The sequence below is a fragment of the Barbatula barbatula genome, assembly GCF_947034865.1.
Source record: "Barbatula barbatula genome assembly, chromosome: 17".
Classification (NCBI taxonomy): domain Eukaryota; kingdom Metazoa; phylum Chordata; class Actinopteri; order Cypriniformes; family Nemacheilidae; genus Barbatula; species Barbatula barbatula.
Genome location: NC_136780.1, coordinates 16141828 through 16160966, shown reverse-complemented (window position 1 = coordinate 16160966; position 19139 = coordinate 16141828). Strand labels below are relative to the sequence as shown.

General features: G+C 38.8%; 2 protein-coding genes across 3 annotated transcripts in view; one reads left to right on the top strand and one right to left on the bottom strand.

The window, feature by feature from the left end:
* hdac7a (histone deacetylase 7a) overlaps positions 1-11296 on the top strand; it is a 66931-nt gene extending 55635 nt beyond the window's left edge. For both annotated transcript variants that reach the window (XM_079478328.1, XM_079478329.1), the window contains 7 exons: positions 295-414; positions 563-660; positions 4698-4816; positions 4974-5107; positions 5312-5393; positions 6564-6702; positions 7880-11296. In XM_079478328.1, the coding sequence (XP_079334454.1) occupies positions 295-414; positions 563-660; positions 4698-4816; positions 4974-5107; positions 5312-5393; positions 6564-6702; positions 7880-7925 (738 nt within the window). In that variant the 3' untranslated portion in view covers positions 7926-11296. The remainder of the gene's footprint in view (positions 1-294; positions 415-562; positions 661-4697; positions 4817-4973; positions 5108-5311; positions 5394-6563; positions 6703-7879) is intronic.
* Positions 11297-12082: 786 nt separating this feature from the next.
* twist3 lies at positions 12083-17427 on the bottom strand. Its single transcript, XM_079478850.1, has 2 exons — positions 16368-17427; positions 12083-12909 (listed from the first exon to the last, which is right to left on the bottom strand). Exon 1 carries the CDS (start codon positions 17184-17186, stop codon positions 16578-16580), a length of 609 nt encoding a protein of 202 aa, XP_079334976.1. The 5' UTR covers positions 17187-17427; the 3' UTR covers positions 12083-12909; positions 16368-16577.
* Positions 17428-19139: the final 1712 nt, after the last annotated feature.

Sequence of the window (19139 nt, the reverse complement as noted above, 5' to 3'; positions counted from 1 at the left end):
TCAATTCAATTACAAGTCATACTATTATACTACAATATTTAGCTTTAAAATATACGTAAAATGGCTTTATATATATATATATATATATATATGTGTATATACATGTATGTTTTTAGTAAATCAATTGAACCAGTTTACATGTTAACAGAATTTTAATAGACTGCACTGGTTGTTGAGTAAATAACCAAACTAAATCATAACACATCATGTGTCTCTTTTTAATGATGGAAGAAAATCAAAACGTTGAAATATTCTTGTTGGTATAAAAGCAAATACATCTTTTATGTCATGCAGGATGTTCACCATGGCAACGGCACCCAAGAAATATTCTACAACGACCCCAGCGTTCTCTACATCTCTTTACATCGCTATGACAACGGAAACTTCTTCCCTGGGAGTGGAGGACCAGCAGAGGTCAGCAAATATGAAACTCTTTGGCTCACCGAATTGTGTTTGAACTCATTGTAGGCCATCAGTCTATATGCGTTTTCAAGTCTGCTGCTTTTAGCGCATATAGATATAGACAGTGTTTTACAACAGTGTTTTGGTTGATACATCTCAGGTGGGATCTGGATCTGGAGAGGGTTTCAACATTAATGTGGCATGGACCGGTGGTCTGGAGCCCCCCATGGGTGATGCTGAGTATCTGGCAGCATTCAGGTATTCATTTAGGTTCATTTAAATGAATTTAGCCAAACTTGCATGGGAAGTATATGAATCGACACTACAAGTGTTTTTAAACTGGAAGAACATAATAATGTGATCATTAGTCGGTAATAATAATGTGTTCAATGTGTTACTGGATGCTGATTGGTCAATACTTCGATTACATAAAATTGTAGCAGTTATGACGTTAAACACTCGCTCACAGGACAGCCGATTCATTAAATTCAGTGAAATATAAAACCAGGAATTGATGAAATAGCTCCTGTCTAATGCCGATTTGTCAGACACTTTACATTTGTTGAGTTCAGGGATAGTTTTGGTGTATTAACTACCATAAAAAAAGTTCTCTGTCATGTTAGCTTTCACAGCTCATCCGTCATATTAACAAATTCGCATCAATCCTCGCGATTTTTACCGCGCTAATATTTCGTACATTTAAGGCTAACAGTGAATTTGCAGAAGGCTGTCTGTGGTGTTAAATGTTTTCTCAAGGGCACAATGGTGCTTGTGGAGCGATTCTGTAATTCACGGATCACCCCTCGTCCAGATGTTTAACCACAACCCCACCGCCATCCACTTTATATGTCTTGTAAAGTGTCTACATGCCTCCATCATCATCAAATCAGAATTCAAGAGGAAGTGTTTGACCTTACATCATCAGTTTTGCTAATGGTCTTCGAGAACGGATCTTTCATAGGAGGTCCCTGTCGTATGGGCATCCATAAGGACGGCACAATTGATCGAAAATAACAGAAGTTGAGATGACAGCTGCCACGATGAACTAAACCTGAGAAATGGCGCTTACAGCATTCCATTTAGATCTGCTCTTGCTGTGTACAAGTGTTTGGTGATTCAGCGGCAAATCAGGGGCTTTAAAAATCGCTCTTGTCAATAGTCTGTTGGGCGATAAGAAACAAGAAGACGTGCAAATGGATCGTTTTAAGGGATACGTAGACACAGTGCGGCAGATTTTGCTTTACTCGGACAGAATCCTATTCTGTATCTTATTAATGTCATCAAACATCATGTCTTTAATGCTATTAGAAGAGCATTTAGGCACATCTAAAGTCACCGCAAGTGTTTTAAAACTTGAAGAACACCATAGTTTTGTTCTTGGATTCTGATTGGTCAATACTATTATACGCAATATAGTAATAGCTTTGTCATTAACACTTTTTTGTGCAGCTGTTGACGCAATAGAAACAAATCGAATAGGTTTTAAAAAAGAAAGACGTAAATGAAACGTGCTCTACACCGATACGACCAATGGATCTGTGATAGAGCCGTGTTGACATCTGTTGACGTTGGTTTTTCACCACATGACCATGTTCAACTGTTTCTGTTGAATTGTGCAATAAATAAATAAACTATTTTTATGTACAATTTAATAATCATTTAAAATATTGAAAATAAAATGATGCTTGTTGAAAGGTTTGCGTGGATGACATGCGTAGGGAAATATAAACAGAAACGTGACGTGAAAGCTTGTTTTGGTTTCCTTTTTTTTTCGTTAGACAGAAAATACATAACTCCTATTCTGTATATCATTAATGTCATCAAATGCAGACGGTATAAAAAGGATGTTCACAGTTAAATATCCCGAAATTCTCTGGCAGCTGGGGTACCAGCAATATTCTGTAAAATAAAAAAAAAATTCATGAAAAATGTAAAAAATATGTAAAAACATTCAAATTAAAAATGATGCACATTATACGTTAAAAATATATCAAAAACATTTAAAATTATGTTTTTTACAGTGTACAGTGTACAGTGTAAAATCTATAAAAAATCTATAAAAACAAAACACTTAAAATTAAGGACATTTTCTGTAATCTATTTATATTACTGGTTCCCCTCGAATTAAGTTTCGAATTGCATTTTGACGTTCAGTTTTTTGTTTATTTGATGCAAGTTATTGTGAAGTGTGTAAAGATATTTTGCAGCACATCCATATAAACCCGCTAGTGTGCAACTGAGAAAAATGACTTTAAATATTTGTATTTGTTGTTTTTTTACAGTTACAACCCATTATTTTCTGGAAAAAAATTACTCGAGTTACTAATCCACATGATAAACGAGGTCTTGAATGTACCAAAAAATATCAAGAAGTAATTTTTTACTAAAAAACTAAGTTACTGCCTTTTGCCTTTGCAGGGCAGAATCGATGTGCTAACAGTGTCTCAAAACTGCGTTTGAAACATTAATATTGTTCAACGTGTTTCTCTCACAGCGTGTGAGTTGGTGCAGTGTAAATACAGCACTTATGCTTCCACGGCACTGGTCAGATCAGTGTGAATTCACCTTTAAACGCATCTTTATTTACAAATCAACCCACGAAACAGCAACAAACTCGTGTAGTGTTTAACTGTAGATTGTTATTATGTACTTTAATTGAAGAAAAGCGTTGTTAGTTATGATGTTTGGTCGTAATCATGAAGCTCAAACATCCTTTAGGTCGTTTCTTTCCTTTGGACATAAAAGTGTGGAAGTTGATTTCCGATCTGGGTTTGATCCCAGCTGGACAAACTCCGACTTTGGCTGTTGGCCAGTCTGTATCAGTCAAGGTGTTTATTGTAGTCTCAAATGTTTGCAGCGCTTCAAATGATTTCCAGCTTCTTCACTGCGTTGGGATCAAACTCAAGCTCGGCCACTTCCACGGGCCAATTAATCGCCCTCAGTGGGTGGCTTTATTAAAACCTCTTTCAGTTTTTTTGAAGAACGCCTGTTTCAGATTTTTGGGTTGGGTCCAGGCAAGCATCTCCAACCACAAGTTAACCAGGGTCCCGGTATGAAACTGGGTGGGCGTCTCAAAAGACCTTTAAGATCTTTCAGGACTGAAAGTTTTGGGAATGTTATGCCTTTAACCAGGCTGTCTCTCCTTGACTTCCTGTGTCTTGTACCCTTTTTCTTTTCTTTTTATTGGTCTGTAATGAACGCTACTCTCTCTCTCTCGCTTTCAATCTCTGTCTCTCTCTCTCTCTCCCTCCACGCAAACTAAAATTGTTCCACTCCACACAGGGGAGCGTGGGTAGTTTTATTGGTCTAGAGGGGAGGCGGAGTTGGTTACAACGGTGAGGGTAGGCGGAGAGGTGGGGGGAGCAGTGGAGGATCCTGGGTAATTAAGGCAAATGGCTCCCAGATGGCGGGCTGTCAGTGACGTGAGGAGAACGACAAGCTCCAAATAGGAACCAGATGCAGCGGCGGTCGCTTTGAACTCGCTGGTGATGCGCTCAAGAGGCGAAATCGCTGGCAGGGCCTGCGTCCTCCGAATGCAAGAAAGAGGGAGACGTGAAAAGAAGAGGAAGGAAGAGAGAGAGGAACAGTCATTACCAGAGACTAATTCAAACACTTTAGTCATTTGGACAGTCACGCTGCGTCCTGGCCAGTTTCGTAGAATCTGTCAAGTGGAAGGACCAGGCCACTGTACGTTTTCGAACAATTTAGTGCTTTGGGCAAACAGTTTCTCATATGAAACGTATCTCTGTCAAGGCTTTGATCAGAACTGAGCGGTTCAATGAACTGACAAATACACCTTGAGAAACGACTCTTTAAAGCGAAACACAATGAAATATGCGTTATAGTTTTCGTAAACGAAATAAATCACTTTCATCCAACATGTATATGAAACAGATATTAAACCTGTGGATGATCCGCATTCTACGTTTTTTGAATGTAGCCGTTCAAAAACAACTCGAAACTTTCTGGAACAGATTCTAAACTTGCTTTATACGGTTCTGCATTTTAAATGTGTGAGCCCTTTACATGTATATGGATCTAATAGGTTCTTACAGTGATCCCAACGATATTGTAATCCCAGTTATAGTTGTGGTGTAAACAAAACAATTTTTAAAGCAATTTTGACCCCTATGATAATAAAACATATAACATATGTGCAACGTTTTTGGACATTGTTTGTAAAACAGTAAGAACACAAGAATTAGCACTTTAATGAAGTCCTTTTCATGACAGCAGCTTTCACAGATACAGGTGCAATCGACTAAATGTTATGTATGTGCTGTTGTGATGTTTAGGACGGTGGTGATGCCCATTGCTCAAGAGTTCTCGCCAGACGTTGTATTGGTGTCGTCAGGTTTCGATGCCGCAGAAGGACACTCGACTCCTTTAGGAGGATACAAAGTCACCGCTAAATGTACGATACATTACTGTTGTTATGAACTATTTAAAACATATTATCATTTAATTACATTTCTTTTCTTTTATATATAGTTTTCTGTTTTCGTCAGTTCTCATTTTATTTCCTCAGGGCTTCTGGTGTGACAGTAATGTTATTGCTTTGCTCTTGGCAGGTTTTGGGTTTTTGACCCGGCAGTTGATGACGTTAGCAGGAGGACGCGTGGTTCTAGCATTAGAGGGGGGTCACGACCTCACGGCCATATGCGACGCTTCTGAGGCTTGCGTCAGTACTCTGCTGGGGCTGGAGGTCAGATTTCATATGAAAAGCTGTCGAAATATTACACCCGATTCTTTATAACACAATTATTATACCTTTATAATGCTGTTATACAGTTTCCGTAAACAGAGACTGAGAGTTCTGGTTATGTAAGGGTGTTAACATGAATTTCCTGGCATGGTTTGCTCACTGTTTCAAAAGAGAAACAAAGATGCACTTTTTCGTTTTTGTTAGGAGCCTCTTGCTGAGTCTACTTTACTGCAGACGCCCAGTGCCAACGGAGTTCTTTCACTCCAGAGGGTTCTACAAATACAGAGTAGGTCTCTCTCTCTCTCTCTCTCTCTCTCTCTCTGTCTCTCTATCTGTGTCTCTCTATCTGTGTCTCTCTCTCTGTGTCTCTCTCTGTGTCTCTCTCTCTGTGTCTCTCTCTCTGTCTCTCTCTCTCTGTCTCTCTCTCTGTCTCTCTCTCTCTGTCTCTCTGTGTCTCTCTCTCTCTGTGTGTCTTTCTGTGTCTCTCTCTCTCTCTCTCTCTCTGTGTCTCTCTCTCTCTGTGTCTCTCTCTCTCTCTCTGTGTCTCTCTCTCTCTGTGTCTCTCTCTCTCTGTGTCTCTCTGTCTCTCTATCTCTCTCTCTCTGTGTCTCTCTCTCTCTCTATTTTTCTCCCTCTTTTTCTTCTCTCTCCCTCTCTCTCTCTCTCTGTCTCTCTCAGCCTGCCTCTCATTATCCTGAAATGCACTAGCTTCCTGATAGCACACATTTGTTTAATTATTTGTAATTAATTATAATCATGATCATCATTATTTTTCACCATATGCTTCCTGCTCCGCCAAAACATTCCTTTATAAGCAAAACTATGGTATGCACTACGTGGAGCGTTTTGTGGTTGTCTCTTCGTCTCATGCTTTCCTATCTACAGGGTTTGGAATGAGGTGTTATACAGCTATTGAAGTATGAAATAAGGTCTTGTAATAAGGGGTAATATAGTTGCCAATACTATATTTACTATATTCAAAGTGTGCTCGCCAACCATTTGCCATACACATTAGTGATGAATTTTAAGTTACTCAGGTATGCAATAAAGGTTTGCAGTTAGCAAAGTATATATCTTTTAAATGTGCAATTATTTAATAATAGAGATCACTTGTGCATTACATATCTTTTGACTCGGCAGAAAAACTAATAATTGCTCTTTTGGTGTAAAAGAACGAACGACTCGGACACGATGACTCGAGGGACTAACAAATCTTTTCTGTTTCTGTTACTCCTGAGTCATGTTAAAGAATCGTTCATGAACGACACATCAAATATCACTGGTCATTGCATACATCATACATCACGCAAGTTTTATAACAGTGATTACATTTTTGTTTAATAATAATCAAAACACACAATGAGTCTTGAGAGCTATGGATGGGGAGGCACAATGTTACAAAAACAGCAACTTCATTTTTGATCTGTATCTATTTGCGTCGTCATGTGTGTTTCAGGTCAGTATTGGTCGTCACTTAAGCCGTTGATGGGCACAGTGGGCATGTCGTTTCTGGGTGCTCAGAGAAAAGACTGTGAGGAAACGGACACAGTGAATGCGATGGCATCTCTGTCTGTGGGCGTCCTGACCAGCAAGAGGTGGGTACACTGTAAATGTGGGTATTTAGTTGTGACATCATGAACGGTCCATCACTATGAATCCTGCATGTTCGTTTTTACATAATGTGTAAGCTTTTTAAATAGTCCCTTACACACCATTTTACAAAGTGACTTAGGATAAGCAACAGTGTGTTCAAGGTATACATTTTATCAGAGTGTGTGTTCCCTGGTATCAAACCAGTTGTTTGATACAAAGTGATCTTCTGATTAGCATATACATTAAACGCCACAAAACAAAAGAACCTGAATGTTTCTGTGGGGTCACCTGCTGCCGCTGATAGAGTATACGTTCCTATGGGTTATATTTGAGGGAAAGGTCAGACAATCTATACGGTTGAAGAATAGGTTGGGATCATACGGGGGTTTATTCCTAAATATATGTATCTGTTCATTTACCAGCCCAGCTAATTATTTTCGTTGAATCTTACAGTTTACAGTAATGATTCTCTCTAGTTGCAGCAGTGCTATTTTTAATATGCCAGAGGAGAACTGGCTCTCCCTGTTGAGTCCCTCCCAAGGTTTTTTCTCCACTCTTATACACATACGTACTATAAAATCTATAGTGGAGTTTTGGTTCCTGAATACCTTTGCCACTGGCTTACTCAATGGGACTGTTGACTTGGCTTAATAGTCTCAATGCAGGGAGCGCTGCCTACGTATTTCCGAATAAAATCTCAGGGAGCGGAAAAGCTTCGGGATTAGCAAATAGCAAATGTGCTTTACCAAAATGTGATCCATTAATGTAAACTTGTATATAATAACTGATACAGAGAAATTGTAAGGTATAATGCAAATACAAAACTATTAAATACGTCAAACAAATGCTTTTGATTTAAATAAGGTTTTATATTGGAATATTGTTCACATTAATGGTCAATATGAAATTCTCACAATACACAGTAAAAATGCTCACTAATATTTCGAAAGATGTCCCTGTTCTTCTCAAGTTTTCCCTCATAACCATTTCTTATAACAACAGTACAACTTTGTCTGTGATCATTGGAGAACAAGCTGTCCATGTATTTTAATATTTTTTACAGGTGACATTTCCCTTTTAATGTAAGCTGGGCTGGAGAAAAGTATTCTCTTTATACATTCTTGAGTAAAACGCCATATGGTGATTGTTTGATGCTAAATATAAACCTCATTTTTACAGCCTTGCCGATGAACCAATGGAGCATGATGATGAAGACTCCCTTTAAACCAGCTCTGAAAAACTGTCCAGGACCAAATGGCACTTCACGACACGAACGAGCCATGCCTCAAGACCAGTTCTGCCTCAGGGGGCGTGGCTTCCTCGTCACAGCCCCTCCCCGCGACGCCACCTCAACACTGACCACCAGCGCAGCGCGGCTACAACCAACAGCAACGTTCTGCTGCGGCTCTGGGATACACAACATCCTCTCCACTTAAGTGCCGGACAAAGAAGATACACTAGAAAGCATGAAACCAGCTTTGTTTTAAACATTCACGAGAATGAGAAGAATTCCAGTCCCTCGCAATACTCACCTCTGGTGCCTCAAAAGAGTCAGCTCACTGGGGCTGAAGAGGAAAATAAGGAGAACGGTTGAGGATTTTTTTTACTTTTTCAAAGGCAGCCCACTTTACTACCCTTGACAAGCAAAGTATTGAAGCGCTGATAGAAAATTAGGGGTTTCCTTGCACCTGGCAACCACAAAAGGCTCCACTCTATGATGTCATTACTATTAACCACTAAAGAAGAAAAAATGTCTGATTTCGACGACTGTGGGGTTTTTTATTGTAAATTGTGCACTGTGCATTCCATAATGTGAACATTTTTTCCAAACCTCTGGGAAAAGGCAGATCCAATTGTGTATCTAGTCTTAAGCTTAACATTTGTTTTTTAACGAACGAAGCGAAAAGCAAAACATTTTCTTTCATGTCAAGTTCAGTGGCGTTCTATCTGCATTCCCAGCATGATGGCTGTACGCTTGAATACTTCGAGATATACGTCTTTGTACTGATTTTGTATTAAGCCTTGTTTTGTTTAAAGGCCAGAGGGACAAACCAGCTATTAGAAAGTTTATTGCACACATCTATCCCAAAACACACAGACACACGCAAACACATCTGATCGACCACTATACATCACAGGGAGTGCTGATCATTCCCCAGACTAAAAGCTTAAGGTAGATCAGGCTTTCTTTAGACCAAATTGTAGTTTTGCGTGTATCTATCAGTCATATTTAGATCGTTCTCGATTCACAATCAAACTAAATGACATTTGAATGGGCGGTTAACCCAATCTGATTATTTTTCAAACAATGTCTCTATTTTTGTGATACTTAGAAAAGCCTTATAACCTGTGGAGGAGAGTGTTTCAAGTTGGTGCACATTTAATAATTGTCTTTCATTGCCGTGCACTGAACTTACGAAGTTTTTTACTTTTACGAGGGATGCATTGTTTTTGGATGGCGTTCTGTTTTCCACCGTGTGCACAGAGGCCTTTAATTCACACCAGTTGTGCGGATGAGGTTTATAGTGGTTAAATATGTCTCTCAGTCGCTGGGATTCACATTTATGCCATCGTAAATATAAAAATATGAATATAACACCGACAGTTAACCAAAGCGGACATTCTTCTTCAAACCCTGCAGGTCACTGTTGAGCATAGAGTACACTGTGCCTCCAATCCAACAGCTTTCAAAAAGAATATCATTTGTAATATTATTTTTAGTTTATAAACAAACAATTGCCCAACAAACGTCAGCTACGTTGTAGTTGCGTAGTCCCGCCTGGCCATATCTACGACATTTTAAAGCCGTAATGGTATCTTAAAATTCAGGCAAGCTGTCTAGCTCATCTATTGTCTGGACTGTTCGACCAACAACACGGTCCGTGGTGCTCGCTTGACTTTTGCGTCGTGCTTTTGGTTGACGAACTTCCAGACAACTCGAGGGTCAGAAGTCGTCAGGCCCAGACGGAATCTGCCGATGTTTTTGCTGCTTTTTGTGACAGTAAGACTGAGAGAACTACATAGTTATTGTTAGCTAAATTAAATTATAATAAGAAATGTAACAAAAGAAAACGTGAGAGGCAGGCAATCCGTAAAACTTTGTAAATGATGGTTCGTTTTTCAAGGGTTGATTTTTGTGTGCCCCTGGTCAGCATTGTGCAAATCTGTACCAATATTTTGCACGACTTACATATACATCAATGACCAAATCTCAACGTTTGAGTGGGTATTATTCTGTATAAGCCTATACCTCGGTCTCTACAACCAAATACACCAAGAGAGGCGAGTTTTATGTTTTCTTGCATTCACTAAAAGAAACAACCACGACCTGACAAATTGCTGTACTTTCTTAAGTCTTAAACACATTCAGAGGCATTCCTTATATTGTTTTTAGGTTTGCATTGTGCCTTTAATCATGCCAAAAACATTCTCTACGCAAATGCTTGATGTGCGATCTTGTGTACCTTAGTACACAAGGGGTCGTCTGTTACCTTCAGATGTGCGAGATTATAACAACCTAAATCTACCTAAAATTGCTCGATCTCAATGTTGCAATTTTTTTGCTATAGAACCCCTAGCGGTGACATTGAGAATGTAACCTTTGCGTGATACGCAGCTTGCGTAGATTATGTTTTGGTCATAGAGCCACATTCCTAGTACAAAACCCACCGTTATAAAGGCTCAGCATTGCACCTGTCCGTACAAGCCGACTAAGTCTTTTCTACCCTATATTGCATTGCACAAAGCCATCGTGGATAGTTACGCGTTTGATTGTGTGTATATAGTACCTTCACCCCATGTATCGTCAGTGTTTTGTGTTTCTGGGTGAGGTGAAGACCCTGGGCAGCCTTTGCCCACCAGACCCCATGAAGACTGTAGTCGTTCATTGTTAATGAAGTCATAGCTTATTTCTCTGAACTACCGGCGATCTCACTGTGTATTTATACTGTAGTAATTCAAACAGTGCACTTGCTTTTCACCACCAACAAAACATCCCCGGTCACCTTCGAGTGTTGGAAAAGATTGACTTGCCGACCTGGTTACCGGCTAAATTTGACAGCACTTAGTTACAGGCGGTTTGGACTGTGACAACAAACAAACCTCGACATTCTGTTTCAGTTCTGGATGCCTTATATACGGTTATATCGTAATGGTGTATTCTTACAATAGCTTTGTGCATTTGTACTGTTTTGATATACCTCTCGAGGCGCTTGTATTTTCATGTCTCTCTAAACCCTTTATAAATCAAACGGAGAGCGTGGACTGTTTGGCACCGCTCTTGTAAAAGTGTGCCGAGCGCATGGTCTGCGAAGTCTTAATTCCTCAGCCTTTTATTCCCACCATCGCTTTTTTTATGTATCGACAATGTAAATAGTTACAGTACCTATGACCAAAAGATTTCATGCGTGCCTTGAAGTTCTGACGTTCCCAACTAACTGGATCTGTTTAACAATGAATAACAGAAACTGTGTTTCCGATTCTTCGGGTACTTAATGATTCCCTTGTTTATTTCTGATTTCTTTATTTCTCTGTGTATAGAAAAGAACGTCTATTTTGTACCGTTTCTATCTTTCTAATTAAAACGAAAGCATTTTCTGTTTGTCTAAATTTCATTTGGGTTTGGTGTTGTCATTTTATGTGCATGTGGTCTATTCCGCTAGCTACAAAAAAATTATAGGTGGATTAAATATCTCTCTGCATTGAATGAAAATGTCTGACATGTGCACATTATGTAGTTACCTATTTGCTTTCTATTATTTCTCAAAACATCAGACGGATCTACAGGAGGTTCTTTTAATTTTCTAACACGCCATTTCCATTATTAAAACATACTACGGAAACATAGCTTCAGCCAGAGATCACCACAGTAACCACAGCTATTGTTACTACAGTAAAACTGTGTCATTTGTTATAACCCACATCTCGTACTCATCAAAACAAAAAGCATATTTTGGAATAATTTATGATTTTACAGTAATAACATGAACTGTACTTATTGCTCTGTTTTGACACACAATACGGTCAATATTTGTTATGTTGTTCTTTTTTAACAAATGAATCTTTAAAATGAAAACTGCGGTTTCAAACCCCGGTTGACTTTCTTGGTGTGAACCAAAGAAGAACCAATTGACTAAAAGGAATCCATATTTTTGGTGTTTCATGCAAGAAAGAAGTGAATAGATTTGTAGCCATATGAGTTTGAGTAAACGATAAAACAACACTGGTAAACAACAGCTTCACTATCACTGTAAGTGTAGCTACACCTTTGCCTTTCAATGTTAGAAAAGACTCCAGCTTTAGCGTTGAAAACTCAGTTTAAACAAATTTACTGTATATTCTAATGGATCATTTCACACACTGAACAGGAGAAAAGGCATTTTTGTGGTCAGGCGTCCTTTTTATTTCATGCCATGCAGACATAAAGGCAAAGAAATCAAGTTTATGTGCTGCCCAAGTTTAGACGACATTTTATTGTAATTCATTAGCAGTGTCTGGATCCTGATGCAATGTTAAGCGGAGTTTAAAAAAACACACTTGAGCTTTTCGTGAAGCGAATTTCAGGCTTTCCTCTGAAGTTGTCCTTTTTTAAATCGATTATATCAGTATTCCTCAAACTTGTCTCTCCAAGTTTTTGCATTGCTCTAAAAGCCTGCAAAATGCTTGTTATAAAGTAACTGTTCAACCTGACTTTGTGCATTCACCCATAATGCATTTGTTATTCGCAGAGATTCTACAATTGCTCTTGCATCTTTATAAAGTGTGACAACCTTTATACACCTTTATACAAAATGCGTATTCCATGATGAAATTGTTACACCGTCACAAAAGCAATAATGTAGGCTAATATACAGCATAAATGACTAGCGCAACAACTTTGTAATGATGTGATGGTTATAACAGAGAATATAGTTGAAGAGTCTACATCGCATTCATTCAGGTTTATCTATCGAGGCCTCATTACATCATAACGGTGTCGGCCTTTGTGAGTCCAAACCAAAAGTCTGTCGAAGTCGGCAAAGCCCGCTGTCAAATCTGCCACTCCAGAGTTTTTGATCCAGAGTCACTTGCAGTTGTCATGACATGACTTTATCACAAACAAAGTGTGTGTTCCTCCAGCTCCATTGCATTGTTGTGTAGCTCCGGTAGTGGAAGGGAAACCTTTTTGGCTTGTAGTTAAAGAATTATTTCCTCAGGGATCATCGAAAAAACTGTTGAGACGGACAAAAGAGGTTGAAGTGGTTAGAAATGTGTTCTTTAAATTGAACATGACATTAAAAGTGTTTAACAAGTGATTATAGCAATCTGTTGACATGTCATACATTAAAGAATGTAACGCATATCTTATGCCAATGCGAAAAGTATTCCACTATTGTGAATAATTACGAATCTAAAGTCACATTGCAGAAACATTTTACTCACAGTCACATGACCTATGAACAATATCTCATATACATCGGCACTGTTTGTATTTTATCCTCAACAATATTGTCCGAAACAAACTGTAACTAAATGCACTAAAGCAAACATGATGTTGGTAAAGCATTCAACGTCTAGAAAAACAGGAAGGAGTGTTTAAAGGTAGCAGGAGACGCATTTAATGCTCGGATTGGTGTAATTAGATTGGATTTGCCCTTATAAAGCTTTATTTAAACTGTCCAATCATTCTGTAGGAATCTGCATGCCAATGCAGACTAAAGTGAAGCAAACATTCCCATGAGCACCGGCAAACACATTTAGTCATCTTGTATAAATGAAGGAGAATGCTGTAAAGCAATGCAGTATGTGCTGGATACCACAGTCCAGAATAAACCTTGACGAAGAATCATAGTGACTGTACATTGTTTCCATAAACAGCACACAAGCTTTTCTCCGACCCAAACATGTAAGGTCTGGACGACTGCAGTAGTCCACAAAGGGACTTCAATGAAAAGATCATCATTTATTATTACATGTAAATACAACTATACACCAGGTTTCTCTTCCTAGAAGATGAACTTAAAACAAGTTCACGGTTGACATTCAAAGTTTTCCAAAGAATTAGAATTTGCATTTGGATATCAAAACCTGTTCTCTAAGATTCTTTATTTTGGACTATTATGAATCTCAGGATGGACTGTATGTACCTTGTTTTTTTGTCAACATTTCTGGTAAAACTTTGTGTTACAGTGGCCTTGTTCTATAAGGTACATGTATTTACTACATATGTTGCATAATAACAAACCCTAAACAACACCCTAACCCTATAGTACGTACATTGACTTTATTATCATTACTTCGTACTTAAATATACAATGACACTGTCACACAAGACATGTAAAATAAAGTGTAACCCGATTTTTATAGTGTACAGAACGCACAGTATGAAGAGAAACTCTATAAACCCCATTTAATTCTAACTGTAACTTTTAATAATAAACTTTATAAGTTCCCCACAGCTGACAGCTTCAGGCTTTTCTTTTAAGTCGTATTTATCGATCACGTCGCGTCATTCAAAACATAACACTTCTCGAAAAACCGAACAAGATGATGATCAGCAGGCACTTGGAATCTCCGATGCAGAAAAAGGTGACTCTTTCCGCAAAATTCACACTTGTCTATTGCTGCTGGGGGACGTTCTATATCCTACACCACTTTTGTTTGTTTATCAGGTCATTTTGAATACTTCATTTTCAGCTCTGTTTATAACACACACCGCAGAATTTTCCCCAAAACTGCCGCTTAAAATCTGAACAATGTGTGCTGAACGTATCTGTTTTATTTCAGCATCCAAATATAACACCAAGCCAAATCATACTTTTGCGAAATACTCTTCTATTATCGATCTAACACCGAGTGCTTCAAATGGGTACGAAGTTACCTATCTACACATTACATCACTGAAACGTTCTTGTTAGGTTCCCTGTATATGTTAACATTAAACTGATATGCATGGCAGTTTTATCTCGACACAGTGAATGAGTGTGTGTATTTGTGTGTGTGTTGAGAGACACACACCTCTGTAACACCCCACAACTGTTTCCAATCATTAGGTTCCTGCATGTCTAGGCCCGGTCGCCTCTGATTGCACGACACTGGATACGAGATCTCATGAAGGGCAGAGGGAGGGCGATTTCCACCCGGGGGCTAAAGGAGAGCCGTGTACACCTTTCCCTTTCTTCCTGTTCCTTCAGCTTCTCTCTTCCTTTAAAGTTTTTTGTTATTTAACCTCATCTTTAACAGCACACATGGCCCCTGCCTTTAAGTGGACTTGTTTTACGTTTTAGGCATAACGTGCTTTAATCTTTTTTCTTCATATTTAACAGCAGTTTGCAGCATCATTGAGTTTTGTTGTTACATTGTTATTATTAATGTATTAGCGTGTAATTATTATACAATAACAGTTTATTTTACGAATAAACGAAGGCAGAAAGAAAAATATTTTTAAATGACCGTTATCTAGTATTTCTTTGTGCTCGGTAAGATTCGTTAAACTTATTTGAAATAAAAAATAAGGCAGGAGACACTATGAAACGAAAAGAAGGGGTTAATCGATGCAGTGCAAATCTGGAGAAATTAGAGAGTACACATGCTGAGGCATATAAATGCACCTGGCAGGTAAAGACATCAACTTCAATCTGTTTCATTATTATAGTTTTTCTGCCAGTGTGTATAAAATAAGAGATGTTTAGTTTACAGTCTTGGACCTCAAAATAATCTAGAGAAAATGTTGTATTTTTGATCACTTATTTGTTTTTTGATCATTCAACTGGGCGATCAATTTTCTTAATATATCACATATTACAGATTTTTACAGCATTCTCACTCATTTTGCAACTGTACAGCTAGTGTCTCAAAAACGGACACTTACTTTCTATCAACATTTGGGTTATTGTTAAAGTTGGCGACATTTAAAAAAAAAACCTTTTATTGGTGCAAAAAGTATTTTGTGGAAATTAAATGATTTCTAAAACATTGTTAAAATGTTTTCTTCCGCACACAATTTGAGAGTTATCTGTGTTTGGTCTTTTTTTATCAATTTTCTTTGTTGCATATCACATACTATTCCAATATATATTCTAATGTATGCTCAATTATACAGTATGAATTAGGAAAGATGATGCTGTATTAAATAAATACAGTGCATATATTTACTTGCATCATTCCATAGGAATTGGTGTGTAAATTACATCCCGAAAAAGGTTAACTAAGACCAATTCAATGAGTTCAGCGGGTGAAAGCTGGTCCACCTGGATGAAGATCCAGACATAAAAATAAGATTCTGTTTTGTTCCAAGCCATAATAAACGCCAGACCTTTTCAGATCAGCACCAGTGTTTATCAATCTATACTTGTTTTTTATCCTTTACTTAAATTCAGATAAATATAAATGAACTGTGAACATTCTGAAATTTTGACATCTGTATTTCTAACAGTGTTGGATGCAAGTTGAATTCCACATGATGTTGTTAAACAGAGTTGAATAAACGTCCTGCATGTTGTGATATGCGTAATAACATAACCCCAACAAGTTAGTAGACAACAGGCATCATTGCGTATTTGTAAAAGAAAAGCATGAACAGATCTTTTTTAAATCATTTTGAACTCCAACCATCAAAACAGGAACCGTGTGCTCACGTCATCTGTAGTTCATTTTAACACTTCAAACATTTTATTGAGGTCAGACATACCTGTGGAGGGTTGTGTTGACAAAAACAGAAGAGATCACTGTGGAGGTCAGAGGTCAGCTTTAGGCAGGGTCAGGTCATAGAAGCAGGGGTCAAATAGCTGGCGAAATGAGGACGTCGGCTAGCAGAAAGTCAGCGATGGATTTAATAAGAGTCAGTTTCTCAGGTTCAGAGTTCAGAGGGTGGTTGGAGTTTCGGATGTTAGATGGGAGTCTAATGGGTGGCGGACATGGACCAAGCACCCTCCATCCTCCATACAGAAAAGGCATAGCTCAGCCTCTCGTGGGCCAGGTAGTTACAGCTGGCCAGCTTGGCATCCATCTCGTCACTCTGGAGCACCTGGTAGAGGAAGTCGATGTAACGGGAAGCGAGTTTGAGGATCTGGATCTTGCTAAGTTTGTCCGAGGGCAACGTGGGAATGATCTTCCGCAACGAGGCGAATGCGTCGTTTAAGGACTGCGTGCGTTGACGTTCTCGTACGTTCGCGATCACTCGTTGCGTGTGCAGGTCTTCGAAGGGTTGTCCTGGCACAGGTGACACAGCACTCACGACGGGAATTAAGGAAGAGGTTGAGGAGGAAGAGGGAGAGCTTCTCTTGGGTCTTTTGGGGCCAGAAGGAACGAGTGTAGTCAGGCTCTCCGAAGTTTTATCCTCGTCGGGTAACGGCCCGACGGGTTCTTTTTTAGGACCTGTCAACCGCTTTCGAGCACCCGGCGGTGGTGCGACAACGACTGGGCACTTGTTGGCCCGACGTTCTTGTTCCTCGTCGCTGGGTAGGACCCCACCCTCGGGAAAGTCGTTGCAAGACTGTTCCTCTCGCATCGCTCGACGATCCTGTGCTTCCACTCCCAAATCTTTTCGTTTGTCACCCGGTTCTTTGTCTTGAGGACAATGCAGCAGGCAAGCAAAGCAAGCAGAAACTAAAAACTGGTAGATAATAAACTTTCTTTGAACTCAAAAATGTGAGCTGTTATATGGCCGTACATCTGTTCTCGCAAACGTCTTAATCCGTCTCTAAATTTTTGTCTTCACAGTCAATGTAGTTCTGTGCTCTTGAAACCTCAAATCACTCTCGGGCTGTCAGGTCTTTTATAAAGGCCAGTAGCGAAGACTTCCAAAGCCCGACCTACTTTGATTGGTGATTGGTTGGGGAAACTGGACAAGGGGTGGATCCCCTCAGAGGAAACAGGAAGGTGATATACACAGCGATTGGAGGACGGAGTCGTGGGGTGGGGGATTGAGTTAAGGTAGGGGCAAAGACTCCGCTGTAGAGTTTTCTTGAGATTGTCTGAAGCATATTGGTTCCAGATTTCTCCCCAAACAAGCCTTTAGTCCATACACATTTCCACCAACCCAACACCCCACACGTCTTTTTTCCGTCTAAACACAGACAATAGGAAACTGAGAAGCTCATAGGCAGGATTGCTGTTTTTATCCCTGTTGACTTTATGGCAGGTTTGCAAAAGTAAACTGAACATTTATTTCCAGCATACCGAGCGAGAACACATAAGCCATATGCTTAACCGATGATTCCTCTTTTGTATCTATAGATAAGTGTGTTTTCAGTGGGGTCTCAAAGTCTGAGGCCACAACAAAACAAATGTGTATCTGCATATTTTATGAACGAACACCAATTGTTTCATTACAAATTGTATAATTACATAAATACATTATAATGTACGAAATACTTTAAACTGCCTATATTTATGTGTGACCCAGTTGTTGCTTTTAAGCCCAGCTTATAGTTGAGTCTGAGTCAAGACCAAGTGTAAAGGGTTACAAGTAAAATGTAAAAAAAACATATCTCTACTGCATTCTGCCATTGCATAACTATCATCAAATAACAAACTTAAAATTGATGTAAAAACCCTTTATATAAGTCCATGAAGTTCCAAAACTGAATGCTTTTCAGGTCAGATTTTGCAAGCGACTTTAAAAGAATGAGCTCTAATCAACCATTAAACACACACAATGGGCGTTGTTTTACAATGGTTTCATTTCTCAACATCTCAGAGGAAACAAACAAAAAAATCTATCAGATTAAGAACGCTGGCAGATCAATATTGTAGCCAGTGGCATAGCAATCACTTCAGATGTTAGAGGGACTGAATGTTCAGTACAAGACCAGTATTTCTGACGCTGACTAAAACAACCATGTAATGTAATTGTTTCCTATTTGTTTTTCGATTCTTTTTTTTGGAACTTGAAAAATGTGGTGCACTCTACAGAGTGCCCATAGACTGTTCTTTGTAAGTTTGTTAAGTGTGTAGTTCGCAGTACTGGTCCACCATCTCCCGACTCCAACACACCTGATTCAATTTATCAGTACAGACGCCATGAGCTAAAGATGGTAAGATAAGAGAGAAATCTAAAACATTCAAAAGTTGGAGTTTATACTATAATGTAATATTTGTTTATAACCTGTTTATAAAGAACAGCTCACTTAACATGAGAACAAATTCCATGTTTGCTTTTTAAAATCTGAATATGTATTTTTCTGATGAAAAAGCTTTAGTTTTATCCTGTCCACATGTTGCTTTTGACACAATGAAGCACAAATGAAGAAGCAGGAGCTTGGAATGGTGATTATGATGGTTAGGAAAGTTCCTATGAAGGGTATCGATCAAAGTTGAAGTTCAGTTTACTGATCCAATTTGATGGTCCCGAGGGTTTAAGCATTTAAAACTAATATCTACAAACACACAGACAAAACCAACGATCTTCTATTTAAAAATGTAATAAAAATATGTTCATTTTTGGGGAAATTCCAGTGTT

Excerpts from the sequence above, each read along its gene's own strand:
- twist3 (XM_079478850.1), bottom strand. The coding sequence starts at position 17,186 with ATGCGAGAGGAACAGTCTTGCAACGACTTTCCCGAGGGTGGGGTCCTA.